The following is a 19,787-nucleotide window of genomic DNA, read 5'->3' on the forward strand; positions in this document are numbered from 1 at the left end:
TCCTGGATTTTGAGTCCAGCGAAGCTGCATTTTGAAAATACACGGGTCAAAAGTCCCAACCCTTTTCTTCACTTTCCCCCCGAAGGCACGCCTCTAGAGTACATGAACGCGCACGAGCACGAAGGTGCACGAGCGCTGTTCTGACAGCAAGCATCGATCGTTGTCGTTTTTAGTATTTAGTATTTAATATATGCTAACTATACGTTTAATAATGCTAGGTGCTAGCCAAGCTGGCTCTAGTTTAGCTTCCTGCCAAGCTTCTGGGCGCGTAATTCGTTCACGGAGCAGGGTACGCGCACAGGGGGAAGGAGGGGGGAGGGGGAGGGAGGAGCAGATTGCAGTTTGATAGACGGCATCAGAATCCAATCATTGTTAACGGTCCGTTCAGTATGATTGGATACTGTTTTTCCTAGAGTGTACGTTCTAGAGGCCACTAAAACTTTTCATATTTGTGTCAAAACTCTTAATTAATTGGTTGGAATGGGGGTGTGAAGAGTATTTCAAGCAATATGTAAAAAAATGTTCCAGAAAAAGATCCCCTACCCCACCTTTAAACTATTCAAGGCACCACACAAGGGACAACTTTTAACAACCAAGATTGTCACACTGAAGGTCTAAAAATAGTCCAGATGTGTCAGTAACGCGTAGATAAAGCTATAAAACTTTAAAAACTTGATGTTGAATGAAGCATTAAACAGTTGGTTATGATACTGTGTCCATGCTTTGCTATCTGTAGATGTTTTTCATCAAACTAATGAAAGTTCTTAAAAACTGCCTGGTGTCATTCGCACGTTCACTGTTGTAGCGCCGTATCTTATTAGGTCTATCTTTCTTTCTCTCTCCTGCTCTCTCTTCCTCTCTCTCTCTCTCTCTCTCTCTCTCACACAAAACCAAACTTCTTTTTCTATCCTTGTGGTGATTCACCATTGCTATAAGGCATACCCTAGAACCTAACCATAACAGCTGAATGTCTAACCCAAACTCCAACTAACCCAAAAACCAAATTCTAACCTGAACCATAGAACCAACTTTCAACCCTCAAAAATGCCTTTAAACATACGAGGTCCATCACTTGGTCCCCATAAAACACATTGGACCCCACAAGTATTTTGAGCTCCTCATTTTCAGACCTTATGAAGATAGAAAAACAAAGACACACTCACACACACTCAGATATTCGGACACTGAGTACTGTCCCCTCCCCTCTGCTAGAGTATAATGGGCTGCTCTGGGCCTTTCACTACATCGTGCAGGCTTAACAGATCTGATTACAACTTCTTAGGTCTCTGTGTCCATCCCGCTTCATGTAGGCTGGGGCCACGGCTCTGTTCTCATTAAAGCCATAATCCATCTGCAGCACAATGCACTACATAAGTCAGGCAGAGGCCAAGCAGCCCGCCAAACCACATGGTGAAGGCTGAGCGCTTGCAGGCTTTTAACTGCTGCTTTAATGCAATGTTACGTCACAGACCCCGACCTAGCCATGTAACTGAACAAGGTTCTTATGCTGGGGGTGGAATAAGGTTACGAAGATGAACACCTCGGCAAAATGGGATTATTTTGTTAATAGCGTTGTTAGAGATCATTGGCACACATCGCTCTCGGTGAGGCAGCGGCCATTCGCGGCAGCAGGAAAAGCAGAGCCAGCGACAGAAAGGGAGAGTTTTTTTCTCTGACTTTTAACACAATGCAAGTAAATCCCTGGCGTTTTCCAACAAAGAACCTCTGGAGTGAGGTGTAAGACAGCTCACACAGCGAGGTGAAATCACCACAGCAGACAGGAATGAAAAGTCACAAGTGATTTGCTGTCAGAGAGCAGATGTTTTTTACAGGAAGTGAACAAGGAAGCTGATAGAAAAGAGGGCCACAATAATGGACTGAGAGAAAGCGGCAGCGTTGAGGCCGGCGCTGGGCACAGTTGCCTACCCAAGACTCTGCGTCACTCTGCTCAGTGGGTACCGGGGAGTCAACGGGCTGATCCCCGGGTAGGTCCTCCAATACGTCCTCACTGGCCATCGCTGGGCCTCCTCACTGGTCCCGCTCCCAAACACACACACTCAGCGCCGAGGAGCGGCGCCAATCAGAACCCAGAGTGCTATTCCTGTATCCTCAAAATCCAGGATGTCCTTCCCGCCAGGAATCAAAAGCCAGTCTAAATCTGGAGCGAGTGAACGAGGCGGAGGAGAGGAAGACAGAACAGCATAGACTGCGCCCCACCTCGCTTCTTCCTGTTCTGCTCTTTGCCAGATAGAGACTGAGGCGTCATGCACTCTGTGCAGACACAAGCACGCACACACACACGCGTTCGCTTTGGTTTTGTAAGTGAGAGAGATCACAGTCACTCTGCTTCCTGCTGTTGGCTCTCCAAAGCTGAGAGACAGGCTGTCTGTGACAGAATACGGTCATGGTAAATGGACTATCAGACCCTGTTCTTGTCGATGTCGGTGCGTGTGTGGAAGTACAACTGATCATTTCCACCAAGTTAGCAGCACTTAGAAAGAAAAAGCTGAATCATGAGGATATACCAGCCTGAGAGATGGGGACACAAGGCAAATCAGACCACCAAGCCAACATAACGGAAATCTATTAAAAATGATACACTGACTCTCGACTCCTCAACCTAACATGCGCAAACAAACACCTGCATGTTGAGTTCTGTTCTTGGTGTCAGGTAACTGCCCGCAGAAATGGACCGAAAGACAACTGGAAGCTCGCACACAAACTAACAAGCAGAGAAGTGACTCCCAAAGCAGAGATCTGACTGATCACCAACCCTCTGTGGTTTTAAAGAGCTATAGGCGGCCTCACTCCTCTCTGACTTCTGTTCTCTTCCTGTCAGTGAGAGGCGAGCAGGTCATGAGCTTATCTGCCTTCGGACACTCAGCAGTGCAGAGTCACGGGCAGATGGCCCTCTCTGACTCCCAGTGCTTTTCACAAAATGTTACACTCTCACACAGAGAGGACACACGTAAAATAAAAAGGCAAAAAGCACATCTAGTTCTTCTCCACTCTGCCATAGGGGAATAGGAAGTGAAATAACATGAAGTTGAGCCAATTTATGCAAAACAGTGGCACAGGTTCTTGCTAAGAATGTGTTAGATCAAGCACATACATTAATACTAAGTGCTCCGTATCTTTTTATAGCTGTGTCTGTATCTATCTAAAGGTAGTAACACATTTTCTTACCGAGCAGCTGGGACTCTCGTTGCTTGCTGCGTGAAGTGGACAAGCGGCTGCAAAGATTGCAGCCCCCATGCATCCATACTGCCTGTCGCTTTCACAGTAACGGCCGAGCTGTCATTGTTACCTCCGCAGTGATCACACTCAAAACTCAAACCTTCGGAACTGTCCGAGAACTGCCGCGATGCCAGCACTCACAAACTGCCTCACTCACAGTACCTGGGAAACAGATGCAACAGCCAAAACTGTGCTGACCACAATATCAGGAACTAAGATCACATCACTTTACGCACACAACTCTTAAAGTTACAGTCTTACACGGTTCAAATCAAATATAGACAGCATGGCATACATTTCCATTGCTACGCTGATGATACTCAGCTGTACTTATCTATGAACCCAATAGGTTGGTCAGACTACAAGCATGTCTTAAAGACATAAAGACCTGGATGACTAACAACTTTCTGCTTCTAAATTCAGACAAAACTGAAGTTGTTGCCTTTGGACCTGAGCCTTTTGGGGGAAAACTATCTAGCTATATAGTTACTCTAGATGGTGTTTCCTCGGCTTCTAGTTCTACAGTGAGGAACCTTGGAGTTATTTTTGACCAGAATTTATCATTTGACTCGCATATAAAACAGGTTTCTAGGACTGCCTTCTTTCATCTTCGTAATATTGCCAAAATGAATGACATCCTGTTTTAGAGTGATGCAGAAAAACTGCTCCATGCATTTGTTACTTCAAGATTGGACTACTGAAATTCTTTATTATTGGGCTGTCCCACATATTCTCTGAAAAGTCGCCAGCTGATCCAAAATGCTGCAGCCAGAGTTCTGATGACAACTAACTATTTGCTTCTCTTCCGTGACTCCCTGTTCTTCTCCTTACATATGTGTTTATGTTTTATGTTTATGCATTTGGCAGGCAGGTAGGGTAAGGGGATCTTGCCTAAGGACTGCTACTGGAGATAGTACCTTTCATGCAGGAGATTTGAACCCAGGTCACCTACATGAAAGGTGGCAATCTTACCACTACACCATGATGGTATCCCATATAAAGCTATCAACCGAGCTCCATCATATCTTAAATTCACATCTTATCTTGTTCTCATTGTTAGATATTTTCCTAACAGAGCACTTCGTTCCCAAACTGCAGGTTTACTTGAGGTTCCCAGAGTTTCTAAAAGTAGAATGGGAGGCAGAGCCTTCAGTTATCAGGCCCCTCTCTTGTGGAATAAGCTGCCAGTAAATGTCCGGGAAGCAGACACCCTTTCCACTTTTAAGAACAGGCTTAAAACTTTCCTTTTTGATAAAGCTTATAGTTAGGGATGGCTCAGGTGACCCTGAAAGATCCCATAGTTAAGCTGCTATAGGCCTAGACTGATGAGGGTCCACCGATGACACACCTTTCCTCACTTTACTCTCTTTTTTCCCCCTTTTATTTCCTCATATGACATTATGTACATTTGGCATTTTTGTTGTCATTAACTTGTGTTCCTCTGTCTTGTTATTGTGTTTGTTGTCCCCTCTTTTATGTCCTCTCGAGCCCCAGCTGGTGGAGGCGGATGGCCACCCTTCCTGAGTCTGGTTCTGCCAGAGGTTTCTTCCTGTTAAAAGGGAGTCGTTTCTCTCCACAGTCGCCTCAGGCACGCTCAGAGCGAAAGGTTTCCGTGAAATCTGTTGGTTTCCTTAGCTAGGAAATTGTTTTTGAATTAGCTCTGTATGTATGAAATTTGACTAATTTTGAATTTAATTAATTGAATTTGATTGGATTGTGATTACACTGATTGGACTCTAATTGACTTGAATTGGGCTGTATCATTGAAGTGCCTTGAAATGACATTTGTTGTGATTTGGTGCTATATAAATAAAACTGAATAGAATTGAAATATACAAAATGGACTTTCTCCAGTGAGTATATTCAAACCTTGAACCTTTGACTCAATCAAATGCAAATATTCTACATGTCAACATCCTGCTTTACCCTCTTCGCCACATATGTGTGTTCAGTCAGCAGTATATTCTCTATGCCCCCTAGTGTTCAATGTACGGAATTTTCGGGCGGATACATTTTGTTTCACTAATAGAGAAGCTAATGTCCTGTGAAAAACTTATACTTATTATACAAGAGGAGAGTTCAAAGAAAGGGGTCATTTTTAGAGCATGCTCTCTATTTTGTTACGCAGCTTCCCATTCAATGACAGCTTAATACGACTCTGAAGTTTAAACCTGAGCGTGTCGAAAACATAGAGATCAGTTTGACCGTACAGCTAGTAACTTGTTAGCCTGTTCGCTACTTTGTTTATCGAACTTCCTGGCACACTCTCCAAAATCCGCTGCAGAAGTTCAAATATTTCAATGCACTCGAGGGAGATTTCTGCAGCAGCATCAGGTGAGAGATGCTAGTTAATATTTCAGGGAGAACAATGACTCAAATGTTTTGGAGCTGAAATAATTAGTTGATTGATGAGCTGATTGCTTGGAATATCTCTCACTATTCTAATAACTGGTTATTTCTCACGCAAAAGAACAGTACACTTTCTCCCTTACTCGGACTTCTCGGTATGTGTGATGACTTGTTTCTCATTCTTCTAAATAGTAAGTTTTAAGATTATGTTCACTGAACAACCTGCAAACATCACCTTTGGCTCTGCGACACTTTATTGACCAGACTGTTCGTCCACAAACCAAGAAAATACTGATGATGGAAAGAAAAAAGAAGCCGTCCAGTGATCCCAAAGCACACGAACAGGCTGTGGTGTTGGACTGCGGTTCGTGGGTGGCGTCGCTGTCTGTAACACAGGACTTTTCTGCTAATTGTCGGTCTCTTTTTAGATGAAAGCGTGTTTTAGAGATAAACAAACTCCCAGCCTGGCTTTCCTCTCTGCAGACCTTACGACTTTCTTTTTTTTGTTGTACTTGACCTCGTTTCCAAGTCCACCTTTGCAGTGGACTACCCTGCTATTAAGTTTTCATGGTCTAACAGCTCATCTCTCATCTCTTAGTCCATTTTGTCAGAGTGGAGGCACAGGGGGCGTAATTCCTCAACGTTTTTTAGGTCTGGTTCACACCAACACCTAGAATTCACATGCAGCCTGGATAATGATGGAGCTTGGAGAACAGACTTTCATCCTGATTGTTTTAATCACATTATGAATATTAATCATTTGATAAATGTACTCTAAGCCAGGTTTGGCATGAAGAGGTGTTTTTGGAAGCGGGATTTGTATTACGTGGAAGTCGCAGATGATGAAAACTTGTTTATTTAGTCATTACATAAGCTTTAGTGTGAGTGGCTGCACAGGCAGAAAGGTGGAAAAGAAACCAGGCAGCACAGTTCAGAGGTCAGATTTCTTATTTCTTTCCTTTAACAGGGCCATTCGTCCCTTTCGTGGTGTTTGTTCTAAACTGAAACGCGGCTCGTGGAAGAGAGAACAAGAAATGCTTTGAGAGAAAATAAATGCAACTTCATATTCTCCTCACATCTCGATGCCTTCACACAGTCTCATTCACGGATTTGGGTTAAGAGGGGGTGGGGGATTTGTTTGGAGGCTGAGGTTGTTGGGGGGGGGGGGGGGGGGGGGTGAATTCCATTTAATCTCTCTGTACACACACATTTCTGCCCAGCAGCTGAAAACAGCGATGGACATAAAAAAAAAAAATCAAAAACAGAATGCGATGATCTGCTAATGTCATAAACCAATGTTTTATTTCACAACAGAACATAGTGAACGCATTAAACGGCAGAGGATGAGCTTCAGCACACAGCCACGTTAACACACACACACACACACACACACACACACACACACACACACACACACACACACACACACACACACACACACACACACTCAAAGTCACAAGCCTAAAGTACTTTAACAGGCTGATAATGAATAAAACAGCATTTCAAGGCAATATCAGCTCAATGTTGAGAGTACTAACAGGGGGAAACGTTGCTCCCTATGATGTCAACAGAGTAGATCAGACTGGAGCAGCATTCAGATGCAGTGTTGCCTTCGGGACACTGAGCTGACTTATGTGCTCAGTGTGTCACTTTAATGCAGCAGTTAAAGCAGTGGTTTGACATTTATGATTAGCCTCAGGTGAGACGATTTATACCACTTACATGGCTGTAAAAATAAGGCTACAGGCAGTAACTATTTAGTCTATATTAGCATAAAGAGTGAAAACAACAGCCTCATAGCATTATGGGCAGTGAAGGGCTGCAGTCAGATTATTTTTCCTCTTAATCAGTCAAACTTTATCCGAGACAAACGGTGAATCCTCGCAGGTCCTTCTTTATGACACCTATTTAAAAATCCCAGCAAATTTCAAGTCTCACGCGTAAAGTAATACAACAAAATGTGCCCCTCTGAACGAGTTAACAGCTTACTAAGTGAACCTTGGACCATGTGTCTGCTGCCCTGTTAATCCCTAAAATCCTTCATATTCCAGAGAAATTCTGTTACCAAATCTCCTTTCGCTGTTTTTACGAAATGCATATGAGCCCAACACGGAGGCATCACGCGCACGAGTCTGAGCAAACAGGACAGAAACTGTGCTTAAACTTTGGCCAGACATAGAGTCCTATGAGGGCTTGGGCTCACATCTGTCTGTGTCTGCGTGAGTGTGTTTTGGAGCAGAGTCGGCTCCACAGCTGGGGAGGAGCAGATCAGCGTGAATGGCATCTTTGTGACAGAGTCTATCTTCTCAAGAGGCCTCAGTAAAGCGGTTATGTGTTTGTGTTCCCGGCTTTGTCCATTGTAAAAGGCTCCTGCAACAAACAGGCGCTGTGTTCAGGAGCCTGAGGAATAAAACCCTGATGAGAAAAGCTCAGCAGTCCAACTCCTTAATCTTCCCGACATGCACGGAACGGGAGCTTAAGAAAATAAATATCAAAACAGATAGTTTGAAGGACTGTGAGAGAATCCAAACATAATATCCGGAGTTTTTTTAATCCAAAGCAAGAAATGGAGATTTCCTACTCAGGCTAAAATGTGTTTCAAAAAAGAGATAGTACTAGGTGTTGAATCCAACAAACATAACCTACTTTTCTCTGAATGCTTCAGTGAGCACCACTTGCATATATAAAAGGTAGCAACCAAAGTTACTGACCTGCAACAGTCAACTTGAATAAGGGTCTTACGAAGAGAGCAGAAGTCATAAGGCTCTTTGTGGTTGCTAAACCAGAGCTACCTTAACCCCCCACTCTCCTGAGCATCCACAGAATTAAGAAGAAAAATCTGAGGTAAAAGCAAATCAAGAAATTTGTACAATGAAAATATGTTCACAGAATCTCCAAAGCCAGTGAACCACAACAAAATAATCATGTATCTAAATTATGAAAACATGCACAACCGAGCAGCTGTGGACAAAGGCTAAAGAGGACACCACCACCGAAAGAGGGGCATCAATATCAAGACTAAAGTTTGCAAAAACGTCCACAAATCAAACGCTGTCATTCCAGGATGACGCATTATAGATACAAAACAACCAAGGTACAGTTCTTTGTGAATGCAGAGCATCAGATTGTTTGTAAGCAGAAAAATGAAGCTCAAAAGGAAAAGAACCACCTACCTACAGTCAAGCATGGTAGAGGTTCTATCATGCTATGGGGCTTCATTGCTGCTTCTCCACTTGAGGCGCTAAATGTATCAAAATGCGGGAATAAATCGCAAGATTACCAAAGCATACCAAAGCTGTGCTGCTCAATGACAGAAAGCCAATTTGGAGATGAGAGTTTGGTACTTTTGAGAGGAAAACGATAGAAAAAACTGTTGAGGAGGAGAAGGCAGAACCAGTGTCTGAGCACTCAAACAAATCATAAAGACTACGTTCAACTACCAGCGAGCTAGGACGTACTATCTACGTCTTTCCAGAGGTAATAACTCTCCAGTGCAGCAGGGGGCAGTAATCAATAGGAAACCAGAAGACAGCTTGGTTTAAAAAATGCTTATTGCTTATCATCACACCACTATTGTTTGCTGACGACAGAAATTTGTGTGTATTTCGATGATATGGCTACTGATAACTTTGTTGTGGGAGTGGTGTTGGCATTACTCTAGCTATGCTGAGCAGCCGTTCACCGTCACTCCAGATGTTCTTGGTGGCTTTTTGTTGGCTTGGTGTATAACAGCCTTTAGAGAGAGCTAAAATCTGAACTTAAACATAGCAGAAATAGAGGAGTGCAGAACCTTACCAGCAGACATAGGCAAGAGGCATATCGAAGGCTAAAAGAAAAATGTATAGGCCTCAGTGGAGGGTGTGAATAATTGTGCACATGATATTTTCCATGTTTCTGTTCTCTGTATCAGCATACAAAAGCTGTTTGGGTTTGTGTCGCTCAGTAACTTCGGACATGATTGAATATTCTGATTATACACAACCGGCTCATTGGCATTCAATTCTGAGGAGATTTGAATTCGCTGCTCAGGGATGTCAGGGATGTCAATAGTTTCAACCAGGACTGTATACTTCCAAACTGGTAAGAGAGTTACTGCATAGAAAAAACAATAGACAATATATGGGAGATGACGAGCCATGTCTTAAGGAAGGGAAGATCATTTGAAAATGAGATGTAAGGAAGTCATCTGGTGGACGGTGCTGTGTTAAGGCCACCCTAAGGCCACCCTGAAGTAACTTCCACTTCTTGTCAGTGATGTGAACTCACAGGGAGTTGGTGGAAGTTATTGGTGGCCCCTGACAGATGCTGCTGCACGACTTGCTTTTTTCACTGCGTTAAAACTGAGCCCCCGACACGGTGCTTCCAGAAACTTATGAGCTGTTAAACGAGTTACAGCACTGAAACCTCAGAGGAATCAGGTGGCGTAAAGGATGAATGAGATACAGAATACTACCGGATTTGATTCCTTACTACATGCCCCATCCTTGGGACACATCCAAACTCAGATGTTGCGTAAATCCTGCAAGGATGTCCAACCGAGATTTCACCAGAATATCACATGCTTTTAAATCTGTGGTGAACAAGACATCATCCCCCTTACATCCGTGTCGTAATGCTCGCTCTGATGAGTCAATGACATACTTTATTACATATACTTTAAATTGTAAATACTTTACAAGATTCAAGCAAGTCACAGACAGTTGTTATTGCTGGGCATGAGGGGTGGACAGTATAGGCATGATGGTGATGGACGAGGAAGATTAAAAATGATTATGACAGAAGGGCTGAGGAGGATAAGAGGTCCATTCTGTTATGCAGATGATTATCCCTCTTTACCGATGCTGCTGATAACGACGGAGCTCAAAAGAAGAGAGAAAACACAGGCGCACTTTGAGGAGGAGAACAGTCTTGTTAGTTCACAGTTTGAACACTTAGAAGTCTTCCCCATTACTGAAGAGAAGTTGGGTAACAGAAATGCCAGGATTAAACGTATAATCAGCACAAAATTCAAGGCGTGACCAAAGCAGTTTTTTGTAATCTAGTTTTGTAGGTTAGAGGCAGGAGAAGAAGAAAAAAAATCTGCAGTCATCTGCCCCGAAAACTGCCAGCTGCAGGTCTCCTCACAACTTTCCCTTTTCATTCCTATCTGGAATTCCCTTCTGTAGATGCTGCACTCTATTCTTTGACAGCTATTTATACTCCTTCGATTACAACTCTCATCATATCCCGTCCATTGTTAACGGTGCGTGAAAAAAGTCCAAAAGTCCAGCTGACAATGGCACTCGGCTGCCGTGTGTGCCTCATCGTCCCACTGTTCCAGCCATCCAGCCTCAGAGACTCTGTTAACAAAAGCTGCAGCTCGGGTTACAGTTAGAAGGCTCGGCTTGCAGTTGGGTTAACTTGCAACAACCTCTGCGTCTCACTCTGCAGAAGGTAATAATAGCTGGGGGATTTTTTCTGCCTGTCTCACTTTTAAGGCCTCTGGGCCGACAGAACAGACAGTCCACTGTTGAGGGCCACATCATCGCCAAACGCGCCACGGTTCCCATGAAGTCTCAGCCCTGCACTCCCCTTTAACCCAAAACCATTTCTGTAGGCCAACACAGAGACTATCACATGACCTCCGTAGGGTGGCAGAACAACTCATCTCTTTGCCTCAAGTCACTGCCGAGGTTCCTCTTTCTCTATGCTTCAGTTTCAACGCAAACACAAAGTGTCGACCTGCAACCTGTTCTGATGTCAACCCCTGAAATGGCCATACAGATGAATGAACACGTCCGGAAGGTTGCTACAGCGCAAATGGAGCATTATAGCCCTGAAAGTAGGAGTTATTGCAGGTCTGCTGCATTGAAAGACTCACAGTATCTCATAAAAGAAAAAAATGCATAATACCATCCATCCATCCATTTTGTATTCCTTCTTACTTTAAATCAGGGTCGCGGGCGGCAGGCCGGAGCCTATCCCGGCTGCCATTAGGTGAGAGGCAGGGACAGGTCAGCAGTCCATCACAGGGCCACACAGAGACAAATGAGACAAACAACCATGCACACTCACACTCACTCCAAGGGTCAATTTTAGAATCCCCAAATAACCTAACATGAATGTTTTTAGATGCTGGGAGGAAGCCGGAGTACCCAGAGTGCATGCATGAATGAACAGGGAGAATATGCAAACTCCACACAGAACCATCTCCAGCCGGGATTCAAAGCAGGAACCCTCTTGCTGTGAGGCGACGGTGCTCACCACCACACCACCGTGCAGCCCAATTGCAAAACACCTCTTTATCAAATTTCTTTGGTTCTGTTAAATAAGTTTAGATATTTTTCTTTTGATTCCAAATCCACAGCGACTCCATTTTTCAACACAGATTTTGCACAAAGGGACAGACTGACCTTTCGGCACTGAGGAAGTGCTTACTCCACAGATTTGTATGTTGAAGTAAAGTTGTTTTTTTTTACAGCAGCAGGAAGAATGTGTCATATTTCATAGGTCAGCTGATACAATGCCAAGTTTAAAAGAAAATGCTGTTTCTTATGTAGATTAGTTCCCCAACCACTGAACGCTGCCAGTTAGCTGCTTATACAACTTCTAGCCAATTTATGTTGGTATTGCGTCTTTTTACGTAGTAATAGAATTATGTGCTATAAACAGAAATTGAGCACGGCCATTTAAAATACGTGCTAATAGGAGGCGGCGCAATGTCACTGTAGACACGCAACTAGTTAAATTACACACAGTTACATTTTCTGGGTTATAGGCTTTATTATGGTAAAATAAGCCTATTATTACTGTTACAAAGTAACACAGACAAAGACACACCAAGCTTTTGATGATACACAAAGTAAGCTAGCCAAGCTAGCTGTGAGCAGGAGCAAACGTAACCGAAATGGTGGATTTGCAGTCATAACCCCATATGTGTCCTGAAAAATGTTCCCAACTTCCACAGAATGCACTTTTAGGGGGAAAAACTGGAGGATCCGAGCTCATGTGACCATATTTAAACCGCTGTCATCTCAAGGCTGGTATGGTATTCTCTTTGCCACGAAAAGCGCAAGGATTACTTAGACTTCGAATACTCTCCACGAACTTCGCAAAAGATGTTGTGTGTGCTCCTCTGTGGCGGCATGGCTTCAATGAAGACAGTTTGTGAAATAGGCCATGACAGAAAATTTAGCCCAAGAGTTGATTGTTTCATGCAAAAAGAACCCTTCAAAGAGCCCCCCAAACTTCATCGCAATATCTGCATTTAACTCCGCAGCTGTTGGTGTCAAGCATGGCGGTGGAAGTGTCGTGGCTTGAGGTTGCCTCGCTGCCTCACGGATTGGAAAGTGTGCAATCACAGATTTTTAAAAGAAAATCATATATTGCATAAAAAAATTTAAAAAAAAGCTGGAAGAGCATGTGAGGGCATCCATCCAATAGCTGAAGCTAAACCAAATGGGAACCTCTCAAAAAGACGATGATCTAAATCACAGCAGTAAATCGACTAAAGAACGGCTCAAACAGAAGAAATGGAGGGTTAGAAAATGGCTGCGTCCAAGCCCAGGTTAAAACAACACAAAAATCTTGTGGGGAGATTTGAAACGGGTACAGTATACAGTTGTACAGTACAGTGCTCAAAAATGTCAGCTAGCTGATGTCAGACACTGATGGACAACTGTGTAACTGTCCTTACTTCTTCCACATCAGAATATCAAGTGATATTTTTGTTGAATAATAATTCAGTAATAAAGCTTAATTTCTTGAGGGTGTCTTCAAGTACGTCACTTTATTTGTAGGCACTGGTTGGCCAAATACGCCTAAAAAAAGACAAGAATTTCCGTGGGATAAACGTCACATAACTGTACAGGAGGGAGTCAGTAAGAAACCATAAAGGACCAGACCACATGGGGTCAAAGCAAAAACACAGTTTTACTTACATGATATCACAGTATTGCTTCAGTGTTGAATTCATTGTTATTATATGCTGCTTACAATGGTTTATTAATAATCCTTTTTACTACTACTTAATTATAATAATAAAAAAAAAAAACGTTTTTGATTCAATTTACATCCTCATTTTGTTCTTCCCTTTTTTTCTTCCGGGCCAGAAGCCACAGAGCATGCTATTTCCCAACCAACACTGAGCCTCAAAGCCCTCTGACATTACAAAACTGCTTCAGGAACCGATCGATGCCGACTCCTCAGGCCAAAAAAAGCCTCCTACAGTAAAAGTCTCCTTTCTTTTGGACTTTCTTATTAATGACTGAAATTGACAGATTTATCATTTCCAGAATGAATGTAACACATGCCGCTCAATAAGTGTGACACCATTTCTTTCCTTAGCACCACATTCTCCATAGTGCAACGTTACAATCCCGTAAAAGCACAATATAACCGAGCCCAAATAAGTGGTATGACCCGCAGCCAGTGAGGGTTTAGGGTTCACCAGTCTCCTTCCTTTGGCTTGTCGTCAGTGATAAGTAATCCTCTGAGAGGCTGCTGGGTGCAACAGCTGGTGTTTGGGCTGGTCAGCTGAATGGCAATGGGAGTGCTGAAAGAAACCAATCGACTGAAACACAGGGGGAGGGGGCCTGTGGATCCTGCTCAGATAGACATTTGGACATTTTCGAGATTTGTTTTTTGCCACGCTGGCGTTTACGATATCAGCTTTCCTCCTCGCCGCCGACCTGGGCTTAATGAGCAATCTCAGCACGAGGCGCACCTCCTCCGAGATGTCCCATAATGGCGTCGAAGCTGTAATGCAGCAGTCATAAGCTTGTCTCCTGGGGTGTCTGTGAGACAGACAGATTTGTGCATACACAGTATAATCCTGGATTCAGGCAGGAGACGCTGGGTGGTATACATGAGTTTGAACCTATGTGGGTGACAGAGGGCACTAATGCTCCCCTCCTAGGTCAGACAGAATGAATTCCACAGTCTCATAATCCTATTATCCATAGCAATGACAGCTGGAGACACGCAATATTGTTTTGGGTGTTTTGCAAAAACACAACTGTGTAATAGAGGGCACGTGAGACCATTAACTGGCCAGGTTTGCCTCCACTCTCTTGGAGGATCGATAAAAAAGTCATTTGGAGCCTCTGCTCCTCAACACTGAGAGAAGAAGCAACAACCCCTCTGACTTACCGATAATGACTCCAGGAAACCAAGAGAAATAAAGAATTCATGAGAGCGCACGGCTCCCTCAAAGTGTACGTTGGGTTGTGGAATCAGCGCGGAGCCCACATCCTCAACAGATGGCTTGATTTACATTCCCGAAGGAGAGGTTGGCCGACACGTAAACAGGCTGCCCAATCGATGAATTCGGGAGCGCCAACAAGACACAGACGGCAGAAAAGCGAGGTTTTTTACGCTGGCAGTCGCATTTCAGCGCATGAAAGGAGTGAGAAATGGGCCAATTCAGTTGTTTTCCTTGATAAGATCAGCAGTCGTGACCTTCGCCGAGCTTCAGTTCAGCCTTGATGATGTATTGAGGATAGATAAATGGAGGAAAGTGCAAGTGGGCCAATAGCCATCACACTGATGTGTGACGGGGCCCTCTTCACAGGCTCAGCCTGTCATCATTACCAGCGTGGCCCCTTGATCTCAATCAGCCATCCCCACGCCCCCACTGTCTGTCTGCTGGCCTGTAGGGCCCTTGTCATTGTTGCAGTCGTTGAGTAGGCCGAATTCATCACTCCTGGTAGAAACTGCTCAATTGCAATATCAATACGGAGTTTTATATAGATCCAGGCAGGTGGCTGGGAAGATTTAAAGGGGTCTTCAGCACAGCAGGGCAAATTTCTACAGCAAGCAGCCGTGTATGACTCATAATGTGTTGTTTGTGGCGCTGCGATGAACGGTTATGTTTGAATGCATAAAAAGTGGAACCTGTCGAGAACATTATGTTGTCTGACACCCTGGGGGTGGTGGGGGCTTTTTGAAGAAAAGAAAAGAAACCTGCCAATGCTCCCATTGTGAATGCGTAAAGGAAAGCCCGCCTCTCAAACTGGGCCAGAGCGTTTAAAAGACGTCAAAAAGCGAAGACAACTTCCACGCTTTTCGAACACCCCGTGGTTCCACTTTAAACGCACAACCTTTCATCGTAGACTGCAGTGCAAGGCTCAACATGCTCAAACTGCATTCATCTGTATTAAGCTCAGGTAATTTGCACTCATGTAGGTGGAAACGCAGATAAATAAATGCTTATGTAGCTGCTACATCTATGGTAGCATGACTGGCTGCTTCCCAAGCATTACAATCACAGTATAATAATGGTTCAACTCCACAGATGATCGTTTTGATTATTCTCGTTGGGCTTGAGTGTTTAACCACACATTTGTCTGTGGTGTGAAAAATCAGAACAGAGATTCATTGATCTATAATCTGAAATTTCAAACTGGTCACACCACCAGTCTGACTTTGGAGCGAACCTTGAGATCTTTCAGCAGGTGTTGCCAAAGATGGTTTACACACACAGCATGGGTAAGCAAGCTGTCAAGGACACATAAGTAAGCTTCTATTATGTTTCTAAACAGTGTTAGCATTTTAAAAGTTTGACTTTTGGTTAGCTTAACGCAACGTAAGGCAGCTGCCTTCATGTAAGTTCTAACCGCACAATCTCTTGTGCAAACCGTGCCGAGGCTTTCTTAAAAGTAAGTTGTTTTTTTTCCAGTGTAAGTTTGAAAATATCTCATTACATCTCATTCAGTGAGCTGTTCAGGTCTGCAGTGGATTTCTACGTCATGTTAAAACTCAGAGTGGAAATATTCAGCTTCCTCATCTTTTGTCTCCACACAACTGCATGTTCAAGTCATGCCGCAGTCACGGTACATCGGAAGCAGCGAAGCACAACCCTTTTCATCTTGCTTTTTTATTTGATATTAACCTAATTTAATGTTTAATACTGTATCACGACTGAGAAACCTGACTTCTTATTGACATTCTTTATCTAATCCAAGTCAAATGTTTTAAACATCCGATTTCCCATTTGCCACTGAATGCACCCCTCGGTGCCATTTGCAAGGCAAACTTGGGTTAAACATTTCCCACCTAAGCAACAGCTCTTAAAGGGATAGTTCGCCTCTTTTGACATGAAGCTGTATGACATCCCATACTAGCAATATCATTTATGAACGTTTTCTTACTCCCTGCAGCGTCCTGTGAGCCGAGTTCCAGCCTTGTTTTGGCGTTGACGAAGGTAGTCCGGCTAGTTGGCTTGGGCTTAAAAAATAAAACGTTTTGCTTCTCAAAACAATATGCGTTCAAAAGAGTAATACATTTGCATCGCACAATCGTTCAAAGTCCGTTTGGCGCTATTTTTGCCCCCCTTCATATCAATGCGTACAGCCACCTGCCGATAGCCGCACCTGTTACGGTGTTTACTGCTCGGATGCAGGGGAGTGCTCGGTCTCCACTTCGGTCTGCACAGTTTACACAGCCCGTAGTGATATGAAGGTAGAGAGAAAATAGCGCCAAGCGATTGTGAGGTCTGACTTTTTCTGGAGGGACGATTTTGTGACGCAAATGTATTACTCTTTTGAACGCATATTGTTTTGAGAAGCAAGACGCTTTATTTTCGGGACCCCAGCCAACTAGCCGGACTACCTTCGTCAACGCCAAAACGAGGCCGGAACTCGGCTCACAGGACGCAGCGGGGGGTAAGTCAATGTTCATAAATGATGTTGCTAATATGGGATGTCATACAGCTTCATGTCATAAGAGGCGAACTATCCCTTTAATTTGACTAAAATGGTAAACAAAACACAGAGGATTGGAGCAACAAGGAACCCCTAGGGTTTTCGGAGCTGATATTTGAGGCTGAAATGACATTATTTTGGACTGGGATGGTAACCTGGGGGCTGGCTCGCCGCCCCGCCACATCTATCTCCAGTGCAGTGTTTTAACAACCTGAGCCAGTTCAGTTCGGGACTCGCCATTAGCTGGTGCCCAACATAAAGAATCAGTGCCAACTGTCCTTGTAACATAAATATTTGAGAAAAAAATCATTCAAGAAATGGAGTGGAGTGGAGTTGCTCGTTTAACATCCTAAAAACAGTTGCAATGAAAAGAGCTGTACATTCATGGTTTAAAAGGAAGGCATCGTACGGTGTCTCTGCGGTATTCTGACCAAAGAATTCCACATACATTTTGTGTCAACTTGTGAAAAAAGGCTGAAATGTGTCTCCTGTAACTGCTATTACCCTATAACAGTATTTTTCACCAAAATGCAACACAACTTTCAAAGAGAGTCCTAACTGAAAGCCAGGTAAAGATATAGATCCAGACAGGCCTTATAACGCAGTGTTTGAAAAGGAATAAAAACATAAAAGGCTAATAGTCTCATACAACATATCCATGAACAACAGCCTCGGTGGCTCACTTCAGCCCACATAAGCTGTGAGTGTTGATCCTCAAACCCACATCTACAGAGCAGCTTTCCAAGAAAAGAAAGCAACCCTAAAGGAGTCCTTCCTCGCTCTGGGACACTATTTAAATGTCAACATGGAATTGGGTTGTCACTCACAACTGATTTGGCATGCAGGTGACTGTGCGGGCCCAAAATGAAAAAAAGAAGGGAAACGTGAGTGGTTTGAGGCTGTAATTACTTTGCTGTCAGACATCGGTCATAACTATTTCAGCTGTGCGTTCCAGGTCACAGAACTGTTGTATTTACAAAGACAAACTGCGCACGCTCTCTCCGGCAGCGTAACCTTGTGACGCGGGCTTCCAAGCACAGAGACTCGGCCCTTTAAATGTTTTAACATTTCCCTCCTCCGCTCTGTCCACTGTGCCCATTTGGCACCGTCACCCCGCGGCTCTGACCCCCCCCCCCCCCCCCGAGGACAAACGCAGTGTCTGATTTGGGGGAAAGTGGGATTAAATTAATGGGATTTGTTTCCAGACTGGAGTGGAAGCAGCAGCAGCAGTTGCGGTTGTTTCTATCTGTCTGGCTCTCTGGTGTGTGAAACAGTAACGCTGAGAAGTCCCATTAATAATGTAAACGCAGCTTCTTACATTTCCCGGTTTTGGGGATATTTTCCATTGGCTATCTCTGCGTGTGTTATTGGATGTTGCTGGACTGGTTTGAGTTGTTTTAGGCCCTCTTTGTGTATCAAACGACCAACGCAGCGTGGGTTTTTGACCCTTTGAAAAGAAAATACTCAAAAATACTCCACAGATGAGCGGCATCGCACGAGAAGGGGCCGAGTTTGCGCGTGCGTCTTTCCAACGCATTCGCACGTCGTATAAAGTAGTACAAGCGTGGAAAAGTTAGGAAACTCACTTGTAGCTCGTTGTTATTGGCCATGGCGCGCATCAGCTGCTGGATGACTTCTGTTGACGTTTGGGTTAAAACGTTAAAGCCGTCGGATCATTGTAGAAACGCCAGCTTAAATCCCCCCTCCGTTGGTTAAACACAAGCAGTCCAGCGCTGGGTGTCCTGTACAGTTGCAATAAAAAAATTTTTTTAAATGAAGAGTCGATAGTCCCTGTGAAGGTTTGATGGAGCGAGGTCCGCGCGACGCAGACATATCACGAGCGCCTTAAGTGATGTGCCGGAGCAGAGGAGCCGGTGAGCGGAGGGGAGAGGGCACCGCAGCATGTCAACTCTGTAGGGCGAGCGCGAGGGCTGCCGCGGGGCTTCCCCGTCATCGTCAAGGTGGACAGCACCGCCAGGGGAGCCGAACGCGCGCCGGGACTGAGCGGAACTCCCTGATCGAACCGCTAGGAGGAAACCGAGGCCATCTTCCCCGCGGCGGTGCGACCCCTGCTCGGCTCTGCGTTGGGCTGACAGCCGCGAGTGATGCTGCCGGGGAGTGGGGGGCAAGTGTTGAGTCTTCCAGAGAGCACAAGAGCGACTTCCCGGGTCTGGCTTTCAGAATAAAAGCTCCACTTGATAAATAATTGGTAACACGGTCGCGCAGCCCCGCAGCTGCAAACAGGCTGTCCGTATCCACCATTTCCCACTGTCGATCTGTTCGACGCCTTTGGCTGCTTCGTAAAGAATAACTGCTATAATGCGCTTTGTGAAACTTAAAGCTCTCGTCTGTGTTTATCAGGAGACTTTTATTGTGAAAGCCCCGCGGTGCGGCGGTGCTGTGTGTGCACATTTCCTGGAGCGGCTGATAAAAATCTCACTGCGGCACCGCAGCGCCCGCCTGCTTCAACCTGTTGATCCCGTTACAAAGCAAGCAGCCCCGCTCTGAATGTGATCCCAG

At 44.4% G+C, this 19,787-nt stretch overlaps 1 protein-coding gene across 3 annotated transcripts in view; it reads right to left on the minus strand.

Annotated features, from left to right (window-relative positions):
- Positions 1 to 19,379, minus strand: part of pkn1b (protein kinase N1b) — a 42,900-nt gene extending 23,521 nt beyond the window's left edge. Inside the window, exon 1 of one of the 3 annotated variants that reach the window (XM_075453111.1) lies at positions 18,854 to 19,379. In XM_075453111.1, the coding sequence (XP_075309226.1) occupies positions 18,854 to 18,886 (33 nt within the window). In that variant the 5' untranslated portion in view covers positions 18,887 to 19,379. Of the gene's footprint in view, positions 1 to 1,926; positions 2,257 to 3,186; positions 3,395 to 18,853 lie in introns of those variants that run through there. The other 2 variants (XM_075453110.1, XM_075453109.1) reach the window with 2 other exon arrangements.
- Positions 19,380 to 19,787: the final 408 nt, after the last annotated feature.

This window comes from Odontesthes bonariensis, chromosome 21 (assembly GCF_027942865.1).
Source record: "Odontesthes bonariensis isolate fOdoBon6 chromosome 21, fOdoBon6.hap1, whole genome shotgun sequence".
NCBI lineage: Eukaryota > Metazoa > Chordata > Actinopteri > Atheriniformes > Atherinopsidae > Odontesthes > Odontesthes bonariensis.